Here is a 20,127-nt window from a genome sequence, read left to right on the forward strand (position 1 = left end):
GTCTTAGAAAAAATTCGCGCTCGCTTCGCTCGCGTATTCATAAACCATATGCCCTTGTTCTTGCATTTGTCAACAAACAAAAGTTAAGTACGTTTGGGCTACATTTTACGTAAATGTTTATTTGAGTCTGAAAAAAAATTCGCGCTCGCTTCGCTCGCGCATTTAGAAACTACCTACGTAATCATATATTTGTCTTTCTTTGCATTTGCTTACCTGCAAAAGAATAGAGAAGAATCAGAAGTTAGTAAAGACAATGCAGTTACAAAAATCTCATTAAATTAAAATCTGCAACTTTTAGTTTTTTGCTAAATATAATAAAGAAATGAGTGCTAATTATATAATGTGCTTGTATTCTTTATCAAAGAACCCTCAATTTAGGCAAACCAATGAGGTGGTCCCCGGCATGACAAACTTTTGGTAAAATGGTCCCTCATGACTAAAAGGTTAAGAACCACTGCCCTAAAAGAATAGGTGCTAGGTATGTGGCGTAGCGAGCCGAGCCGTCCATCAACGCGCTGTCACTCATCCCCGCCGTAAAATCTTCTATGGCTCGTGGCGCGATTTGTATTGTTCGCTTGTTCTGTTTAATTTTAATTATTTTCATTAAGTATTCATAAATATAACTATAAAATCTGTCCTGTGTGTGATTGTTTATTTTCTGTACCTGAAAATATAAACCTCTCAAATTAAGAGATTAACAAGTTTGAGATTAACGGCTCAAGGTACAAAAAATCGGAGGGCCCCCGCCCTCCCCCGGGGGATCGGTTGACTGCTGCCCCACCCTGAGCCCAAAGCTGGCTACGCCCATGTTTCGGATCCTTACAGAATCCATGGTCACGGACAGACTAAGGTGTTGGTCGTCTTGATATTACCTCTATAGTTACAATCAGCTACCCTACATTTTGTTGATTATTAACAATACGACTCACGCAGAACGAGCTTACTGTATCCATAGGTCTAGCAGCAGTTCGATCCACGTTCGTAGTGGACCGGAATCGCCAACTGTACAAAGTGAGTTCTTATCGCGCATTGTCGAATACTACGCTTTAAACTCATGGTAGAGATACAGATTCTATATCTATGGTAAGAAAACACTTAAGTTTGGGACTTTTTATTGCACGCGGGCCAGAAAAGTACAATAATGGGAGATTCGTTAATTAAAACACATAATGACATGATAGCAAATTTATTTATCCTAATACGATAGACATAATACATTGTATTCCAATTTATTTGGTGTACAACGAAAATACATGTAAATTATACTTCTGTGTAACTAAACAGACGATTATTATCTAGTGATGGACACACTTTATAGCTAGTGATATAAAGCTAGATTTTTTTCTTATTTTTTGTACACCAAGGACTCAGTGTCAATTCTTATTTGAAAACATTATTTGATTTCTATAAATAATATTGCCAAACTCCAGTTCACCCCTGTAAATAAAGAAACACGTTTTTAAACTATACCTAATTTACCTATGTTATTCAGATTACTTTTAACTTTCGCTCTTTCAACGCACTAACGGGGCATTACAATTTCATTCAAAACTGTTCAGCCGTTAACGCTTTACATCTACCCATAGAGTAACACACAATAAATACAATCAATTTCCTTAACGAAATTATAAAAATGAATAAGATATTAAAATAATGAGATTTATAATGCATTACATGTCGAAATATACATGGCATACCACGAAACAACGTGACCAACTGATGAGCTTGATCGTTATACGAATAATTTCAACAATACCAATTATATTGCTTAATAATTTAAACAATAACTTATTTTTGTTCTAATACATTTAAATCTGTGAAACATTATGCATATCGAGTCTTTCTGTGTTTCATTAAAATAAATGAAGAGCATTACTTTCTTTTTATAAAATATAATCTGTGGAATGCTGTGCTGTATTATCTGTTGTCTCAAAAGATAGCATTAGTTTCTTTTTATTTGTAATCACTGAAGATTATTGCATATTGTGTTCGTAACAAAAACTAGAAGGCAGGGTCAGATATTTGTCACAACTGCAATAACATTCGGAGAGGAACTTTAAAACTACTCGCTTGTTGCAACCGGCCTATGTACCAACTCACCACCTTGTCTCATAGCTGACGTACTACTACCGAACACATTGATGCAACACAGACACTTTATCTCCCTGTACCAGACAGGCCTATTTATACGTCCATTGATATGATATACTATCTCACAAAACTGTACTAACATTTCAATTCTTTACAAGATTTTCAATTCGCCAGTTTGTAGCAATCGGATACAATTTACACATTATTTAGAAAGAATCTGTGTTACCAAGTCCTTGCCGATGTGAAGACATACATATGCAGTATTAGCGGTCACACTCATGGTCAATGTGTGCGTGAATTTGTAATTACGAACGCACACATGCAACGTTTTTAACACATTAACAACATCACGTTTAACAAGGACAGATTAAAAAAACACGAGTTTGGAACCTCCTTTTTGGTTATAGGCCAATGAACGGTCACACACAAGGAGGATGGTTTTAAAGTTCGAAGCTCGCATCGTGTTCCGGTATTGTCTATTATGTGTTCCGTATCTTCCCGGGCACGTAGCTCTTGTCTATGTTGGGCTCCTGCAGAAACATGTGAAGGCACCGCTCATTTTGCGCCAGTGGATGGCCAGCTATCTTGTTGATGAATACTTCTAGACCTGTGAAAGATGAAATAAGAACATGTTAATAATGATTTTATGTGCAGAAACTCTGGGAGGTCGCTAGAGCAACCTGTTGTTCTGAATGACCTGACAAGAAATGAGAATGGTAAACAAGTATTATTAGCTCGTTATTAAGTATCTATTGCATCATATTTAGCACTAGCTTCTGCCCGCGACTTCGTACGCGGATAAAGTCCCTTATGCCAGCGACTACGGGGTCAGCAAAATCAAAGATCTGAACCGTCTGATATCGAGTTTTAAGGGCCCGTTGACTTGAAAACAACGGAATACGCATAGCCATTATAAACGTTCCATATATTTAATTTTTGTACTTCAACGGCAAAAGCACAGCAGACTAAACAAAACGCTGAGAACTGAACCGCAAAAGACGTGACCATACGGATAAAAGTAGTGATTCTAATTAGTCCGCATTTAAGTTGTGTGTGGCAAAAATATTACACGTAGATATTAATACGTTAAAAAACATTAAATGTTACTAAGATGACAAAGTCGTGATGACTCAGTGGAAGTCGTGGTGGTTTAGTTGGTAGAGAACCAATCTCTCAAGTATGAGCGTACGTCTTTGATTCCAGGTCTGGCAAGTACCTGCCAATGCAACTTTTCTAAGTTCGTATGTACTTTCTACGTATATTTTGGATACCAATGACCGTTATTTGGAGGGGATGTTAAACTGTAGGTTCCGGCTGTCATTGAACATTCTTGGCAGTCGTTATGGGTAGTCAGATGCCAGTAAGTCTGACCAGTTTTACCAAGGGGTATTGGGTTGTGGAGCTCAGATAGGCAGTCGCTCCTTGTAAAACACTGGTACTCAGTTGCATCGTGACTGGAAGTCGACTCTAACATATTTGGGACAAAGGCTCTTGAGATAATAACGACAATAATCCGTCCAGAGTGGAGTCGCTAGAGCAGGGTTAGTAGCAATGCTCGGAGGATAGGTGCCTCGTGGTAAGTGACCCACAGGGAGCGCGTAATCTGCGTTTAAAATCCGCCGAGGTATCCTCATACTTCAGCCGCTCATGTCCCTGTTGCCCTCTTGTTGCTATTCAGTGACTGATTCCCGGAGGCCCAGTAAGTGAGCTGGCGAGTCTCCACCTGCCATTTTTACATGTATCTAATACATTGTCATCGGCAGGTGCCATAGTTCCCGTAGTTTCCCCATTCCTAGTCCATTAGCATCCCATCACAATAGCCCAAGTAGTTTTCATCAACAGTTAGCAAAGGTATAGCACAGAACCGGGGATTGTCTTTTTTTAACGACGTCCACCGGGGATTGTCCTTGGGTTCATTTCTATAGTGTATAAAGGAATAATCTTCGGTTTTGTTTCACCATTTCATTAAAATTGTCTCAAAAGGGCTTCAGCGTGGCTTCGGCCCCACGTTTGCCTCCCAAAAATTCGGAACTCTGTAGTCCCGAGGTCTGGAAGAGACATACAAAATAATAATGAGATATAACGCAACAAATTCGGAGAGTGGGGGCTCGTGACGCCACGTCTAGGTATGTAAAATTTGTACTAAGCAGTGACTTAACACAAAATAAATTCAAGCGTGTTATATCTTCGTTATTATTTGTTTGTGAGAAGGAGAAAAGAAAAAATATGTGTCCATTATTTTAGGATTATCTAAATGGTATGGTGAATCAAAAAAAGGAATTAGTCCGTCTTTTAAGGTGTCTACACACCAAAGCCGCTGACCCGGCGGCACAGCCGGCGGCTTAGTGCTGGCGGGTTAACCCGGCGGCTTCAGAATGTCCAAGCCGAACGACTTTGCCGGCGGCAATGCCGGCGGCACGACTGCCGCGGCATGTGGTGTTCTAGTAATTGTCAAATACTCTATGAAAGCCGGCGGGCAACTGACTGAGTGAGTGGAGAGGGATGCCGTCGGCATCGGCATGCTGCCCCGCCGGCTTGCCCGCGCGGGCACAAGCCGGCGGCATGATTGTACAAAATACGGCTGGCGGGTTGGGCCGCCGGGCTGTGCCGCCGGCTTCAGCGGCTTTGGTGTGTAGACACCTTAAAAGACGGACTAATTCCTTTTTTTGATTCACCATACCACCTATTTCATAACATTCATTTCTATACATTTCAAGTGTAGTATTGCTCTTGAAGTTCCAGTTCTTCGATGTATATACGTCAATAGAGAGTGCTTATCAAATTGAACAACTTTTGCTAAAACGTCATACCTGTATATGGTACAGAGAAGCTGGGCTCTTGGGGTTCCACATCAGGTGTTCCAGATCTTAAAATTTATTATCTCAGCTGAAAATGCTCAGGAAAAGTTGTTCAATCTGATAAGCACTCTCTGCTTATCAGATTGAACAACTTTTCCTAAAACGTCACACCTCTATATGCTATAGTCTAGCTGGGCCCCTGGAGTTCCACATCAGGTGTTTTAGATCTTCAATTTGTATAAGTCAATAGAAAGTGCTTATCAAATTGAACAACTTTTGCTAAAACGTCATACCTGTATATGGTACAGAGAAGCTGGGCTCTTGGGGTTCCACATCAGGTGTTCCAGATCTTAAAATTTATTATCTCAGCTGAAAATGCTCATCATATGAAACAATTTTTGCCATGGCACCATTTTTGTATCTCTTATAGTTTTGTTGGTCTGTTGGTGTTCTGCATCAGGTCTTCAAGTTTCGAAGATAAATTATAGCCTATATGTTGACCAGGCTTAATACTGATACAACAAAGAAAAAATCATTGAAATCCATTCAGTAGTTCCGAAGATTAGCGTGTACAAACAAACAGACATACAGACATACAGACATACAGACATACAGACAGAATTTTTTTTTTGGATTTGTGCTCCATTACTGTTTCTAAACCCCACCCAATTATTATTTTTTAAATATATTCAATGTACAGACACAGTTTTTTTTACAGATTTATTATATGTATAGATATCGGTACGTCAGAACATTCAATTACTAGTATGGCTTCAGTTAGATCGATGAATCATACTAGATAGGATTATCCAAATAAATATTTCTGCAAAAATCAAAAAGAAACGATAGAATCCGCCCAGTTTTTTCAATACCCCGAAACTGGATAGTCTGATAAACATTCAGTAATTTTATTATGAAGTTTAGTATCAGTGATAACGCAACGCAGTATTTAGGTACATTACAAGAGGCGAATAAACTTTGGTCATTATATGAAATTGTAACTTGTACACAATAGATCTGAAATGACGTGAGTGAAATAACAATCGGCATATTCAGTTATTTTATTGATTTGTTACATTTTTAACTATTGTTTATTTAACCAAGATAATTAGCGTTCTATTACAAATCTATGCGAAAGTATTTTGCTGGAAGCTATTAATTTCTCTAGAACAATACGAATATTAATATTTCTAAGGAAATTTGTAAAGTACATTTTCTATAGATTTCTGCTGAACTCAATTTCATGCAATATTTTTCTTATACCAGTTACAATATTTTTATTTTATATCTAGATAAAACCCGCACTATGATATCAAGATATATTAAATTACTCATTATTAAGTTAATCAATCATAAACATAATTCAAAAAATGCAATCATCATTGTAACTGTAGGAGATTAATCAGCTTAATTTTATCTTGCTTTATATGCTTAATTCCCTAAACATGTGTAACAAAAAAAAAAAAAAAAGATTTAATTGATTCAAGATTTTAATATTTCTAGGTATAGCTAGTTATGATATTGGGAATAAATTAAGAATCAATAGTGAAAACTAAATGCAAAATAGAATTTATAGACGATCAATAAACTTTTAAGCCTTCAAGAATTATTACAAAATTCAATCGCATCTAACCAAATAATGCTTGAAATGAATTTCATGAACACGCAATCTAATTATTGTTTCAAGTTTACGTTCTAAACCTAGTGAAACATGCAAGGTATGGAGGCTAAGTGGCCTAGTATTTTGTTCAGGGAGGAAAATATTACTAAATGGTAACCGTAACATGTCCAAAATTTTTCAAATTTGACTTCTTAAGTACTTTTTAGGGTTCCGTACCCAAAGGGTAAAACAGGACCTTATTGTTTTCGCTCCTCTGTCCGTTCGTCTGTTACCACGCTGTATCTCATGAACCGTGATAGTTAGAGAGCTGAAATTTTCACAGATGTTTTTCTGTTGCCGCTATTACAAAAAATACAGAAAAGTAGAATTAAATATCCAATAAACGTGACTCCCATACACCAAACGTGATTTTTTTGTCCGTTTTATAAATAATGGTACGGAACCCTTCGTGCGCGAGCCCGACTCGCACTTGACCAGTTTTTTAATAATAAAGAGGAGTTTTTTACTATTTCTTTGTGTCTTAAAGGCTCCGAAACTACTGAACGGATTCGAAAAAAAAATCTAAATATTTTAAAGTCGCGATTTAATACTGTTGATTTATTATTGAATAGTAATTAATTGGACAGTAAAATTAGTATTAATCAATGATTCAAGATATACGATGAATCTCTTCACAACGATAATAATGTTGGCATATATTCAAAAGATATTATTTAAATTAACACTAATATTAGCATTTTCTCGCGTTTATTAAATTGTATTATCGAGATAAATATCTTTATCGATTCCGAATATAGAGTTCATTCAAGATTTTTTTTTTCGAAAAGTAGCATCTGAATGGACGGTTCAAAACGCATTAGCCGGTTTATAAAGAAGGAAGTAAAAATGACCAATTCATATAACTATAAACAAACGAAATCTGTTACGTCTTATAAATATGTATATGTATAGTCTAATATGATATTATATTATTTTGTTTGTTTGTACCATAAAGGTTCCGAAAGTACTAAACCGATTTGGTGGAAAACAACTGTTCCCAAGTAACATCGGCTATATTTTATCCCAGTACGAATAGTAATTGCCACGGGACGCGGGTGAAACCGCGGGAAATCGGCTAGTCAAATATAGAAAAGGGTCCTTAATCACATCCTTTCCATTCCCTTCTCGGTCTGACAATGTATTTAGGTATTTACTGCTAAAGCTATTAAGTCGATGTACCACTATGTACCACTTGTTACTTCAAATGGAACAATTTTGTTTATGTGTACCAACTATTTTTATATTGGCACCCTTTCAAACTATTTACGCGACAAGTGACCAACTACGTCATACAGCTTATTATTATTGTAATATTTCTAAACAGTAAAACGCAGTGTTTTTTATTAAGATTTTAAACTAGACTTTGTTGCAGAATGCTCGAAACCAAAAGTTGTTTTAAATATCAGATAAGATTGTATATCATCATTTTGTAGATTAAAAAAATAAACATATCTAGTCGTCCCGCGCGGATCCTTTGCCTGAGGGAACTTCTTCCCGTCCCGGATATACCAGACTATCTATCTAGTGATTTATTTAAATCAGTTCAGCAGTTTACACGTGATAGTGCGACTGACAGAGTTACTTTCGCATTTATAACATTAGCAAGGATTATCGTTTTTATAACCTATCTTAAATGAAACACAGACACCAGATTACTAAGAAAAATATCTGCTTAGCATTAACTTGATAAATAATGCATGATGCACACAATTATCATAACTCGTAAGTATGTTATAGCAATTATGTAAATGTACCACACACACATACATACATGTTGCTATAGTAGGTCAGTCAATATCTGATAGATACTGGCAATTTCCCCATTAGTTCATATGTTGATAACAAAGAGTAATAAATATTTTGCACTTGTTTTCCCCAAAAACCACACTTGTTTAGGAGTTTTGATAACAATTGAAAAAATCCAATATACTAGTATACATGAAAGTGAGGGTTAGAAATGCTTGTTACTACTTCACAAAAATAAATAAATGCCTTCAAATGATGAAAGGAACCATACTTTTTAAATTCAATGATGGGAATATACATATGGCTAACATATGATTTAGTGATTAAGGTTCAAGTTTACCTGCATTCAAATGTCAAAAGTCAAGGTAATCATTTGCTCAATTACTAAACTTTGTCAGGAACTAAATTCAGTTGAGTAAATTTTAAAAGCATCTTAAAACGCTATGCATTATCATCATGCTAGTATTGTATAATATTGGAGTAACAAGGGAAAAAGAGAATTGGAGTGTAGTTTATTACCTGCAATATGCAAGACTTGACATAGGTGCATTTATAACAAATAAGAAAACTGGGTAAGTAGTACAAAAAAATACCTTTTCTACGGTCTTCAATAAATTCCTCTTCGAAAATTCCATCGTCTCCGCGGAATGGTAGCTGTCTTTTGAGAGCCTTGCCTGGTAGTGGTGGTACGACAATCTAAAAAAAAAAATTATGTGTAGAAGTCATAAGTCCTGATGGGTACATTATCAACCTCTCAAATATGTGTGAGTTGGTTCGATGCTAGGCTACGTACCAATGCAACTTTTCTAAGTTTGTATGTAGTTTCTAAGTATATCTTGGGTACCAGTGGCCGAATAAAAGGTGAAGGAAAACACCTTGACATCTTTCAGACTATATAGTCCAGGTTCCCAACTATAAAATCTGAAATCGCCAACCCGCATTGAGCAAGCTTGGTGATTAACGCTCAATCCTTCTGTGTGTGCGAGGAGGCCACCGAACAGCGATGGGACAAAAGAAAGGCTGGTGATGAATGTTGCATCTTTCTTTGTCTGACAAGTACAAAATGTCTATTGTTTATAATGTATCTATTATATGTATTTGAAAAAAGATAGCATGAGCCATGTTGATTACAAATAATTTATTAAGAATACACACATTTCATTTAAGATTCAAATACCTACCGCTTATGACTCATTACAGAAAGTTCTAGCATAAATCACTGACTAATTGATGCTATTTAAGAATTGTCTTTGTATTATTTATTAACTTAAGTAATTGGTGGCATGATTGGGCCAAAGGTCAGATATTAATGTTTTAGATTGCAGAAACACAAATGTTATTTTTTGTGACTAATCTATCACTTGCCAGGTTTGTATACTTATGATATTAATTATTATTTACATTGTGCATGCAAATTCATCTCCTAATCAAAGTACAAGCAACTATCAGCACTCAAACAAATGAATGTCACCAGTTCAGTGCTCTCTCTTCAATAACATAAATAAGACTACACTGATCCACATTCTTACCATTATTTTGTAAACAAAATCACTTCTAAAAATATAATAGAGCAAAAAATTATAAACATCATCAACAAAGCAAAATCTGTTATCAAATTAATGTGGGGACTGGCCGTTTATGAATCACACGTAACAATAAACATTTTTGTTCACTGATAACAGGCAAAAACACGCACTTTTTATCAATCACCAAAATAGTTCCCATTGGACTTACCTTACTATCCCTCTCCAATTCGTTTCTAAGCCATTCGAAATCGCTGTACCGCCGTCTGACGCTTGATTCTTTAACTTTAAACACTGGAAGGTTCGTCTGTAAGCAAAAAACTTGGTTTGCTAGAATTATCTCCTCGTATCGGCGTATCGCCGCGTCCGTCCGTGATACGCCCACAAATTCACGTCGACGCGTCGATAGGCCGTTAATCTAATTATATGACAATAATAGAGTCACCAGCTTACCCTCATGCGAACTTCGTAATCCGTGTAACGTTTCTTCCCTACTCCCATGGTCGTGACTGGGTTCACAACGTCGATTTCTAGGAAGTTAGCCGGTGCCGCGTAGGCATCGTCCAGGGTCTGCTTCTTCACATTCAGTCGCCTCGTCGCGTCGGCTGTCGTATCTTCAGCCATCATAACTCTTTATTTATTGTAACAATCACAAAAACTATGAATAGGACGGTCCACTAATCAAAAAGGAAATGAAAAATGACAAGAGTGAAACATCGTTTGACATTTCAACAAATATGGCGGAGTATACGAGACTTCGAAAAACTACCAACATCAATGGAAGTTTTCTTGTTATTTAATGAAACTGAACAAATTATGAGTAAAATTGTATCTTATTGTAAATTTAATTGGGGAAAATCAAACGCTTATTATTAAACTAAAATATTCTTGAAATGATAGAGGATTCCAGTAGATTTTACTAAATACCATATTTGAGGATGGTAGCCCTGATTGGTATTTTAATTCGGAATGGTAATTGGCACTGGAAATTACTATTCTGCCACATGAATGACCTCACTGGAATGATTCACACCGTGAAGGTAAACAAGAAAGAGTTTTTGTACCATGTTTTTTTCTGAAATTCCGGGCAAGTCACTTAAGCTTTGCTTAAAATTGTTCATAGGAGGTAGAAAAACAGACAATTTTTTTAGGTTAATTTATAATTTATTGCCTTATTTACATAGATCATAGAAACTGGCTCATAGGGTCTTCTTCCCGCCTCTTCTTCATCTTATACGCTTCGAGTTCGTCTTCCGTGGGCGCCTTTACTTCGAACATGCTGTTGTAAGGGCGTTTCCTCTCGTCCACTGACAGGAGGTATTCAGCACGTTTCTGTGACCTTTCTTCCAGTTCCAAAGCCTGAAATCGAATAGTTCAGAGATATAGTTTTTGTTATACCTCGTATTTAGTGATTGGTGAAATCCCATCAATCATTTTTGCTATGGAAGAAAAGGTGTGTGATTAATGTGATTATATAAATAAGGGGACAAGATCTAAAGACAATTGAGAAAAAAAGCACATAAGTGCACGACTGCTAAAGATGCGAAGATATCTACGAAGAGAGTTGCCACATTTACTAATATATATTTTTTATTATTTTATCAAATGACTTCTCCCGCTGTGGGTGCAGCGTGAGAGAGTGTCAGACTCTTACTGACTAAAATGTTCCCTTTATCTTCCTTCTAAAGCCCTTTGTGTAAGAAACATGGTGAATATCTGGAGGCTAGAATATTGGCAAAACTATACCTTTTTCAGCTTATCTTCCTCTCGCTTTTCTTTCTTGAGTTCCTTCTTCTTCTTCTTTTTAGCTTTCTTTTTATTCTTCTTCTTCTTACTGGTCTTTTCTGTCTTCGATCTGATTTCCTGCTCCGATTCTGACGAACTGCTGTCTGAACTTGATTCTGACGATGATGATGATTTGTCTGACTTTTCTTTTTCAGCTGAAAAAATAATAAAAATTCTATTCATGTTACTGTTGTATAAATCTGACAGGCAGTTAATTAAACAAAGATTTGAGAGATAAATACCATTCTCTTTCTTATCTGTGTGTTCTTGTGAAGTCGCAGCTTTGTCTTCAGAAACTTCTAGAACCACAGACTTTCCTGCTTCACCAACGCAGTATGACATCTAGAAACAATAACTAAATAAAATATCGAACTAACATATAGAAATATATAGCACATCTAAGCTGAAAAGACGTTAAATTCGTCATTTCAACCTAGACGAGTTATTTTAGGGAAAATGTTCCTTTTTCATTTTTGGAACATGGCAATACCTTTATAAAAGAGTGGCAACACTTGTACCCCCACTGTCCGTCGCGCCAGTACGACCCCCACACAGACGTGTGATTGTTTATCAGCACATCCTCTTCGTATTTACTCCTGAAAATGAAGAAATTTAAGTTATTTTACATGAAATTAAAGGTTTACATAGTTTTGCATATAAATACGCAGTAGATTTTATGTAATCAGTCTATGCTCATAGCGTATTTTTTGGATGATCCATCCAAATAAATCATCATTATTATGTACTTATGATTTTTAAGATAAAGATTTTTCCCATGTTACCTGAGGTATCTACTTCCCGCACACGGATAATAAGTAGCTTATATAGTTATACATCATTATTATATATTACAGCAAAGTATCATTAAAATCCATCTCATTCATACAAACTTTTGTGCTTATAGTATTAGTAGGATGTAGGATTTAATGCTTTAACTACTTACTTAGCGAGCTGTTTCTCAGGTCCCTGCACTAATGTTCCGTCTCTGTTGTACCGAGTGAACACTTCTGTCTGAGCCATCAGCAATTCCTTAGGTGGTGCGGCCAAATGCTCCTCGCCTCCATACTTCTCTAAGATTGACTGTTTCACCTGGAACAAATGGTTTTTGGGTTAAGTATGGGTTGTAGTCTCCATCAAAATATCCAGACACACGGCAGTGTGTCCGCCAAGTTCGAGCAAAAAAAGCGACACACCGGCCGTGGGTTATATTACACGAACCATTTCGGGCCAAATTCGACCCCCCTGTAACTCAAAATCTATTTTATTTACGCATATCAAATTTCTAGTATCTATTGAGACCCCCTCACTTATCTAAAATACAAAATTTCATTAATATACCTATTGTAGGTCTTGAGATATTGACGTCAGAAAATCGCTATTTTTACTATACACTCACTGACTGACTGATTCACTGACTCACTCATCAAAAACCTAGACCACTTCCAATGATCGTATTGACTTGAAATTTGGCATGAAGGTAGGTCTTTATGTCAAGGTAAAGGGAAAAATCTGAAAATGGCCAAGTGTGAGTCGGTTTCAAAATAATGAAGGTGTTTTATACCCGGTGTAAATTTATACCCCTAAGGAACTAAAACGAACTAAAGGACAATGCCAGGGTGTGGGCTCAAAGTTTGCCCAGCAGTGGGAGTAGTTTCAGCTGGTTCCATAGTGCACTCTGAACACGAAATCCAAATATTTTTGAAATCGGTCCCAGAGGTCCCGAGAAAAACCGGTTCAAATGGTCTCCATAGATAGTCACTTAACAAAGCCTGAGCCATTTGCCCAGTAGTGAAAGTGGTGGAAATTCGTTCTTTACTGCACTGTTAACACGAAATCCAAATATTTTTGAAATCGGTCCCAGAGGTCCCGAGAAAAACCGGTTCAAATGTTAAACTTGATCAGTCACTTTATAAAGTCCAAGCCATTTGCCCAGTAGTGGGAATGGTTAGAATAGGTTCTTTACTTCACTCTTAAGACGGAATCCAAATATTTTTGAAATCGGTCCCAGAGGTCCCGAGAAAAACCGGTTCAAATGTTAAACTTGAACAGTCACTTTATAAAGCCCAAGCCATTTGCCCAGTAGTGGGAATGGTTAGAATAGGTTCTTTACTTCACTCTTAAGACGGAATCCAAATATTTTTGAAATCGGTCCCAGAGGTCCCGAGAAAACCCGGTTCTAATGTCCAACTTGAACAGTCAGTTTATGAAGCCCAAGCCATTTGCCCAGTAGTGGAAATTGTTAAAATAGGTTCCATAGTGCACTCTGAACACGAAATCCAAATATTTTTGAAGTCGGTCCCAGAGGTCCCGAGAAAAACCGGTTCAAATGTTCTCCATAGATAGTCACTTAACAAAGCCTGAGCCATTTGCCCAGTAGTGAAAGTGGTCGAAATAGGTTCTTTGCTGCACTGTTAACACGAAATCCAAATATTTTGGAAATCGGTCCCAGAGGTCCCGAGAAAAACCGGTTCAAATGTTAAACTTGAACAGTCACTTTATAAAGCCCAAGCCATTTGCCCAGTAGTGGGAATGGTTAGAATAGGTTCTTTACTTCACTGTTGTCACGAAATCCAAATATTTTGGAAATCGGTCCCAGAGGTCCCGAGAAAAACCGGTTCAAATGTTAAACTTGAACAGTTACTTTATAAAGCCCAAGCCATTTGCCCAGTAGTGGGAATGGTTAGAATAGGTTCTTTACTTCACTCTTAAGACGGAATCCAAATATTTTTGAAACCGGTCCCAGAGGTCCCGAGAAAACTCGGTTCTAATGTCCAACTTGAACAGTCAGTTTATGAAGCCCAAGCCCTTTGCCCAGTAGTGGGAATGATTAAAATAGGTTTTTTACTTCACTCTTAAGACGGAATGCAAATATTTTTGAAATCGGTCCCAGAGGTCCCGAGAAAAACCAGTTCTAATGTTAGCCAGCCATTGTTAGCAAGCCATTTTAAGCAGCCACAAACCTAACAACCTCTTTTCTTGATAGATAGAGATATATATATCAGATAGATAGTGGTTTCACTGTTAACAGGATAAAAAAAAAAAAAAACAGAAATAGACGTTTAAAGGTAATTGTTGTTTCTCTTGCTTTTCAGTCTCTATCTACCACAATCAGTCCTAAGTTCGAGTAGCGTCATGCAATTAATATCCTTAATGGCAATGGAAAAATCTTATCAAGACGAATAAAATAAGCTCAAACACGAGGTAGTAAATAGATACCGTTGAGGAGTTCCCTCGTCTCACTGTCGTCTCCATCGTCAGGTCAGGTCTTAACCTCCACAGTTTTGTGGTGTCGGAGACATATACCCGATTGACAAGTTTTTATTCGATATGTGCTTACAATTTCCGAGAGTTCCATAATGTTTTAAGGTTTCTATCACCAGACCCTGGACCCTGGAACTATTTGGAAAGTAAATCCTTTTAAACAATAAAATGATTGTTTAAATCGGTTGGTAAACGACGGAGTTATGCACGTACTTACGTAAAAAGAATACAAACGAACTGAGAAACTCCTCCATTTTTTGAAGTCGGTAAAAAAAAATCTCGTTCAATACCTCGTATTTGTCGATTAATATTATAATGCATTTCAATTAAGGTAATAAAAGTGGAATAGTTAAGAGTTCGTAAGCATATTTTTCGTAGTATTGAATAAGAGTCAAACCAGTTTTTCTCAGCACTCCTGGGATAGATTTCGAAATATTTCGGTCTGGGACCTATTATAAGCCTATGGAACATAATACACTATGCAGTTACTGTGGGCAACTCTTGAGCCCAACTTCCATACAAAGAATAGCATTGTCCTTTATCTATATTTATATAATATATCTTCGAATGGTTTATATTTAGTTTAGTTAGAAGTAAAATAGTGTAGTTAGAAGTAAAATAAAAATCTGAAAACGGCCAAGTGTGAATCACTTTCGAAAATAACGAATGTGTAACTTTGATCCACGAACATAATATATGATAACATGTCATGTCAGTCAGTTGGTAAATCTAGTCCATTTAGTTAATCTAGTTCATTTCTTTGTAAGAAACATAGTGCATATTAAAAAATCTAAAAGATAGTATAAATGAGACATTCCTTTAACTAACTTCATCATAAGAAAAAAATAAAATAAACAACCTTACAAAAATAAATGAAATCCCACCCAAAACAAAAATGTGAAAGACTGCCAAGTTCGATAATATGGGAATGCTTCGCCTATAAAAGAAGTGAGATCTGAATAAGTACCAAGTTCCATACACATACCTCAGTTAAAAATAGTTACTTTTTAATGATGTTACTTGGCAAGTTTTAATAGAAAATTAAATACTTGATTCATTGCGTTTAGTAGGTTTATAACAAGGTGTATGAAAATTTTCCAAGTAACATCGTTAAAAAGTAACTATTTTTAACTGAGGTATGTGTATGGAACTTGGTACTTATTCAGATCTCACTTCTTTTATAGGCGAAGCATTCCCATATTATCGAACTTGGCAGTCTTTCACATTTTTGTTTTGGGTGGGTAAACATTTTACATAATATTTTTAGCAGTTAAGTACTTTTTTTTAGATTAGAACGACTTTTATTTAAATAAAAATTCATATTAATCATTACTTTGTTAAGCTTAAACTTAAGAGTGGCCTAGGCAATTTTTTTCTATATGTGAGAAGATACATCATCCTCCGAGCCTTTTCCCAATCATGTTGGGGTCGGCTTCCAGTCTAACCGGATTCAGCTGAGTACCAGTGCTTTACAAGAAGCGACTGCCTATCTGACCTCCTCAACCCAGTTACCCAGGCAACCCGATACCCCTTGGTTAGGCTGGTGTCAGACTTACTGGCTTCTGACTACCCTTAACGATTGCCAAGGATGTTCAATGACAGCCGGGACCTACAGTTTAACGTGCCATCCGAAACACAGTCCATGGTGTCTAAGATATACTTAGAAAGTACATACAAACTTAGAAAAGTTGCATTGGTACTTGCCTGACCTGGGATCGAACCCGCACCCTCATACTTGAGAGGTCGGTCCTTTACCCACTAGGCCACCACGGCCACTTTGTTCATTCATTGTCCATGAGATTATTCTACATTTGAGGTACAGTGATCAACCTAAAACAAATTCCGCCCTCATCTTTCCGGCCCTTATATTTTCTCTTTACATACTATCTGCCGCCATCTCACCAGTAACAATCTTTCCAGTCTTATCGATTTTCACACAGTTTAACCATCTTTTCTTAGGTCGTTATATACCAATGGCACCTACCTGCGTCTTGAAGTGGTCCTTCTTATCATGGTACTGTCGCTGCAGCAGCTGCAGCTTGGTGGGCTCGGCCAGCAGGTGCACGTCCAGGCCGCGCGCCTGCGCCTCCCACGCGAACAGCTGCGCCGCCGCGTGCACCGCCGTGTCGCCGCTGAACCGGACGAAGTTCTCGCCTTGGTAGTCTGATCTGAGGAGTAATAAGGACTGAATAAAGAACCAATTTCGTCATCGTTTCAGAAGAAAGACGTCCAGTGCTGGACTAAGGCGTCTGATCTACGAGAAAATAGAATAATAAGGAGTAGAGGGCCAATTTCTTCACCGTTTCAGCCGACAGACATTCGCCGCTGGACAATGCTGGACCAAGGCCTTCCACAGGACACACACAGGCCATTTACAGGACCAATTTACTTTCATGGTGGTCATGAAAATAATGGTGGTATAATTTTAATTAAGTATAGTGGCTCTAATTGACTTAATTAAACGTGAGTTATTTCAATGGTATTCACCAAAAAAGTTTTCTATTATAACGTTCCTTTTACTTTCACTTGCACAACAACTTACGACATCCAATTATACTTATACCATTACCGAATCCCCGAATTTTCTCCGTACAACTGCATAATAATAGGCACAATAAAACTCACTCTACAGCCACGGGATTAGGATTGTCTCTCATAGAACGAGTCTTGGGATCGTAGTAGGCAGAGTTAGGGTCCAAGTTCCTCAGGTACTTCGCCGTGTCCTCTCTGATACGTAAGTTACGCACTGTGATGCGCTGCTTCGAGTCTACCTGAAATGTGGAAAATTATGGATGAGTAAAGCTAGTACTATTAGTATTAGTCAAATCCCTGTTTGCATATAGCTGTCAAATAATAGATTTTACCAATTGGCGGCAATTTTCTGTTTAATGTTGCTTTTATAGTGCAACAACCCACTCTTACTATGTAATTTGACAGTATTTACTTAGACAATTTACATACAAAATCTGATCACAGTGCTTGAGGTAGCAAATCAGAATTGATTAGTTGAGAGAGATTACAAGAAATGTATAATGTAAGGTAAAAACACAATTTCTTTAAACTATTGTTTACAAGGATATAATCTTACCTTAGTACCAGGCATGTCAACTTCGTCTACATATTTGTCCTCATCTTCCTCAGCATTGTCATCATCCTCTGTGGCTGTGGGATCTATAATTAAATTATAAGGTTATTATAACTTAAAAACATCTAGAATATTTCATAACACACACTCAGAACATTTAACCATGTTCTGAGAGTTACATGACACTTGATATATTATTTTTGTAGTAATGCTACAAACATATACTCTGCATTGGGTCTATTCATCCATTTTGAACTGATTGGAAATGGAAGATGGATGTGTGGTTGTATTTGGTGATTAAAAACATATTGTTTAACAATTATAATAAAATTAGTCTAGCTTTCTTGTACTTAGAAGTCAACAATTATCTTGACTTACCTTGTTCCAATTTCTTAGCCCTAAGCTCTCTCTTAGCATCCTCAACTTTCTGATACTCCTCAATGATAGCCTTATGCTGGAGAGGATCGTAACCATTCCACCTGTCCCTCTTGCCATCATAGCTGAGGTTTAGATTGGGCTGCGCAAACTCATCCGCTGCGATACCTGCGTTAGTGAATCTTGCACCTATCTGTAACATTGTGAAGAAAATGTAATGGATTGCTTATGGATCGTAACTTTTGAAGTTTATTCTATGAAAATGTTGTTAAGATTTTGCATTTGTAGATAAAACAAATAGTTTATTTTACACATGAGTAGTTAATGACTAGTTTGTTTGAAATTAAATGAATATTATATCATCTAATAAATAATGATAATAAATATTTAAAGAAAATTTACACAGTCTCTTTGGTCTATTCTAATACAAAAACAATCTGAATGTTACCTTTCTAGGCCTGTCCAAGCAATCTTTCTTCTTGTGTGTCATAGCTCCACAGTTCTCACATGCTCCTTTTCTATACTTTGTTGCTACTTTTGTCTGTAATAAAAATGAGGAAATTAAATTAAACTTAGATTTTATGCCTTTAAATTCAACATTTGTGGATGAAAACATTGATCCTTTGTCCAAATGGACAGTTCTGGATTCAAATTATTTTTTTTTTCTACAAATTGTAGAACTTAAACAAAACATTTTCTTTCATTGTAGACTATAATGTAAAAACATTAAAAAAGGATATTTTTAAAACATTATAGTAATAAATAACATCAATACTCACAGTATCAACTCCCTTATGGTAGTAGGTATCAAGCTTAGTAAAGTGAGCCTCTCTGTCCTCCTGTGGCCTCTGATGCTTGAGGGTAGGCCCAGCAGTTCCATAATACCATGGTGCAGACGATATGTACTGCGGAATGTGGGGGTTTATGTCCTTGCCTGGAATATAAAGCTGGGATTGAGTATTTTATACATTAATACTGCAACTTTACTAAGTTTTTGGTGTATCTGAGACATCGATGACTGAATACAGGTGAAGGAAAATGTCTTGAGGAAACTGGGACCTTAAAGTCTGCAATTGCCAATTCAAAGTGTGACTAATGCTCATTCCTTTTCTGTGATGAGAGTGCCCTGCAGTGGCACTGTCGAAATGCTGATGATGACTGAGTTTTTGGACGTTAAAAGACCTAAGAGTCGATGTTTATATTTCACTTTCAAGAGGTTATTATCAAAGATATGGGAGTCCATACCAGTTTCGTCAACAGCAGCAGGTGCTGTACCAGCTTTACGAGCTTCTTCAAGCTCTTTAGCCTTTCTCCAGTCTTCCCTGGACTTCTTCTTTGGTTCATCTTCCTCTTCACCAACATCGTCTTTGTTGCGCAATATTTGCGACACAGCGGTGCGTGCACCCGTCGCCATGATTTAAAGTAACTTTATATCACCACATAAGATTAAAAATTGTTAAATTGGGATGCACAACACAAAATAATGGAAATGCAAACGTAAATGAACAGAACAGAACAGATTTTGACAGTTGCTTTATTTTGCAAATGGCGTCGCATTTTTGACATGTTGACTTTGCGTTCGGAAATGACTATTTCAATCTTCAATAGTTTTTGAGTTTATTGCGGATAGACAGAATGCCACAGAGGACTTTCTTTTAGCAGATCATTGTCATCATGTTACCGGAGGAATTAGGCGGTGGACCGTTTTGTAGTGATTTCAGCCCGACCCAGCAAAAGAACCTGACACCTTGTGCACAACAGTCGTGCTTCTTCTTCGTCGTCACACTCTTGGCAGTGGTCGTG

The 20,127-nt window shown here is 37.0% G+C and overlaps 2 protein-coding genes across 2 annotated transcripts; both read right to left on the minus strand.

The window, feature by feature from the left end:
- Positions 1-1,170: 1,170 nt before the first annotated feature.
- LOC124633871 (sorting nexin-12) lies at positions 1,171-10,547 on the minus strand. Its single transcript, XM_047169242.1, has 4 exons — positions 10,272-10,547; positions 10,030-10,125; positions 8,889-8,991; positions 1,171-2,698 (listed from the first exon to the last, which is right to left on the minus strand). The coding sequence occupies exons 1-4, from the start codon at positions 10,443-10,445 to the stop codon at positions 2,571-2,573; spliced, it is 501 nt and encodes a 166-aa protein (XP_047025198.1). The 5' UTR covers positions 10,446-10,547; the 3' UTR covers positions 1,171-2,570.
- A 413-nt stretch (positions 10,548-10,960) lies between these two features.
- On the minus strand, positions 10,961-19,802 carry LOC124634015 (pre-mRNA-splicing factor Slu7). The gene is made up of 12 exons (XM_047169411.1): positions 19,570-19,802; positions 19,104-19,258; positions 18,773-18,865; positions 18,328-18,517; positions 17,953-18,035; positions 17,490-17,635; positions 16,849-17,032; positions 12,547-12,692; positions 12,094-12,199; positions 11,846-11,945; positions 11,565-11,758; positions 10,961-11,177 (listed from the first exon to the last, which is right to left on the minus strand). The coding sequence occupies exons 1-12, from the start codon at positions 19,736-19,738 to the stop codon at positions 11,004-11,006; spliced, it is 1,740 nt and encodes a 579-aa protein (XP_047025367.1). The 5' UTR covers positions 19,739-19,802; the 3' UTR covers positions 10,961-11,003.
- Between the last annotated feature and the right edge of the window lie 325 nt (positions 19,803-20,127).

Source organism: Helicoverpa zea, chromosome 10 (assembly GCF_022581195.2).
Source record: "Helicoverpa zea isolate HzStark_Cry1AcR chromosome 10, ilHelZeax1.1, whole genome shotgun sequence".
NCBI lineage: Eukaryota > Metazoa > Arthropoda > Insecta > Lepidoptera > Noctuidae > Helicoverpa > Helicoverpa zea.

Bases quoted from the DNA above. Each gene is read 5' to 3' on its own strand.
- LOC124633871 (XM_047169242.1), bottom strand. From the start codon at position 10,445: ATGATGGCTGAAGATACGACAGCCGACGCGACGAGGCGACTGAATGTG. The intron at 10,126-10,271 runs GTAAGCTGGTGA...TTTTGCTTACAG, and splicing joins ATTACGAAGTTCGCATGAGG to ACGAACCTTCCAGTGTTTAA. The intron at 8,992-10,029 runs GTAAGTCCAATG...TTTTTTTTTTAG, and splicing joins AATTGGAGAGGGATAGTAAG to ATTGTCGTACCACCACTACC.
- LOC124634015 (XM_047169411.1), bottom strand. From the start codon at position 19,738: ATGGCGACGGGTGCACGCACCGCTGTGTCGCAAATATTGCGCAACAAA. The intron at 12,693-16,848 runs GTAGGTGCCATT...CATTTGTTCCAG, and splicing joins AGGACCACTTCAAGACGCAG to GTGAAACAGTCAATCTTAGA. The intron at 11,759-11,845 runs GTATTTATCTCT...TTATTTTTTCAG, and splicing joins CACAGATAAGAAAGAGAATG to CTGAAAAAGAAAAGTCAGAC.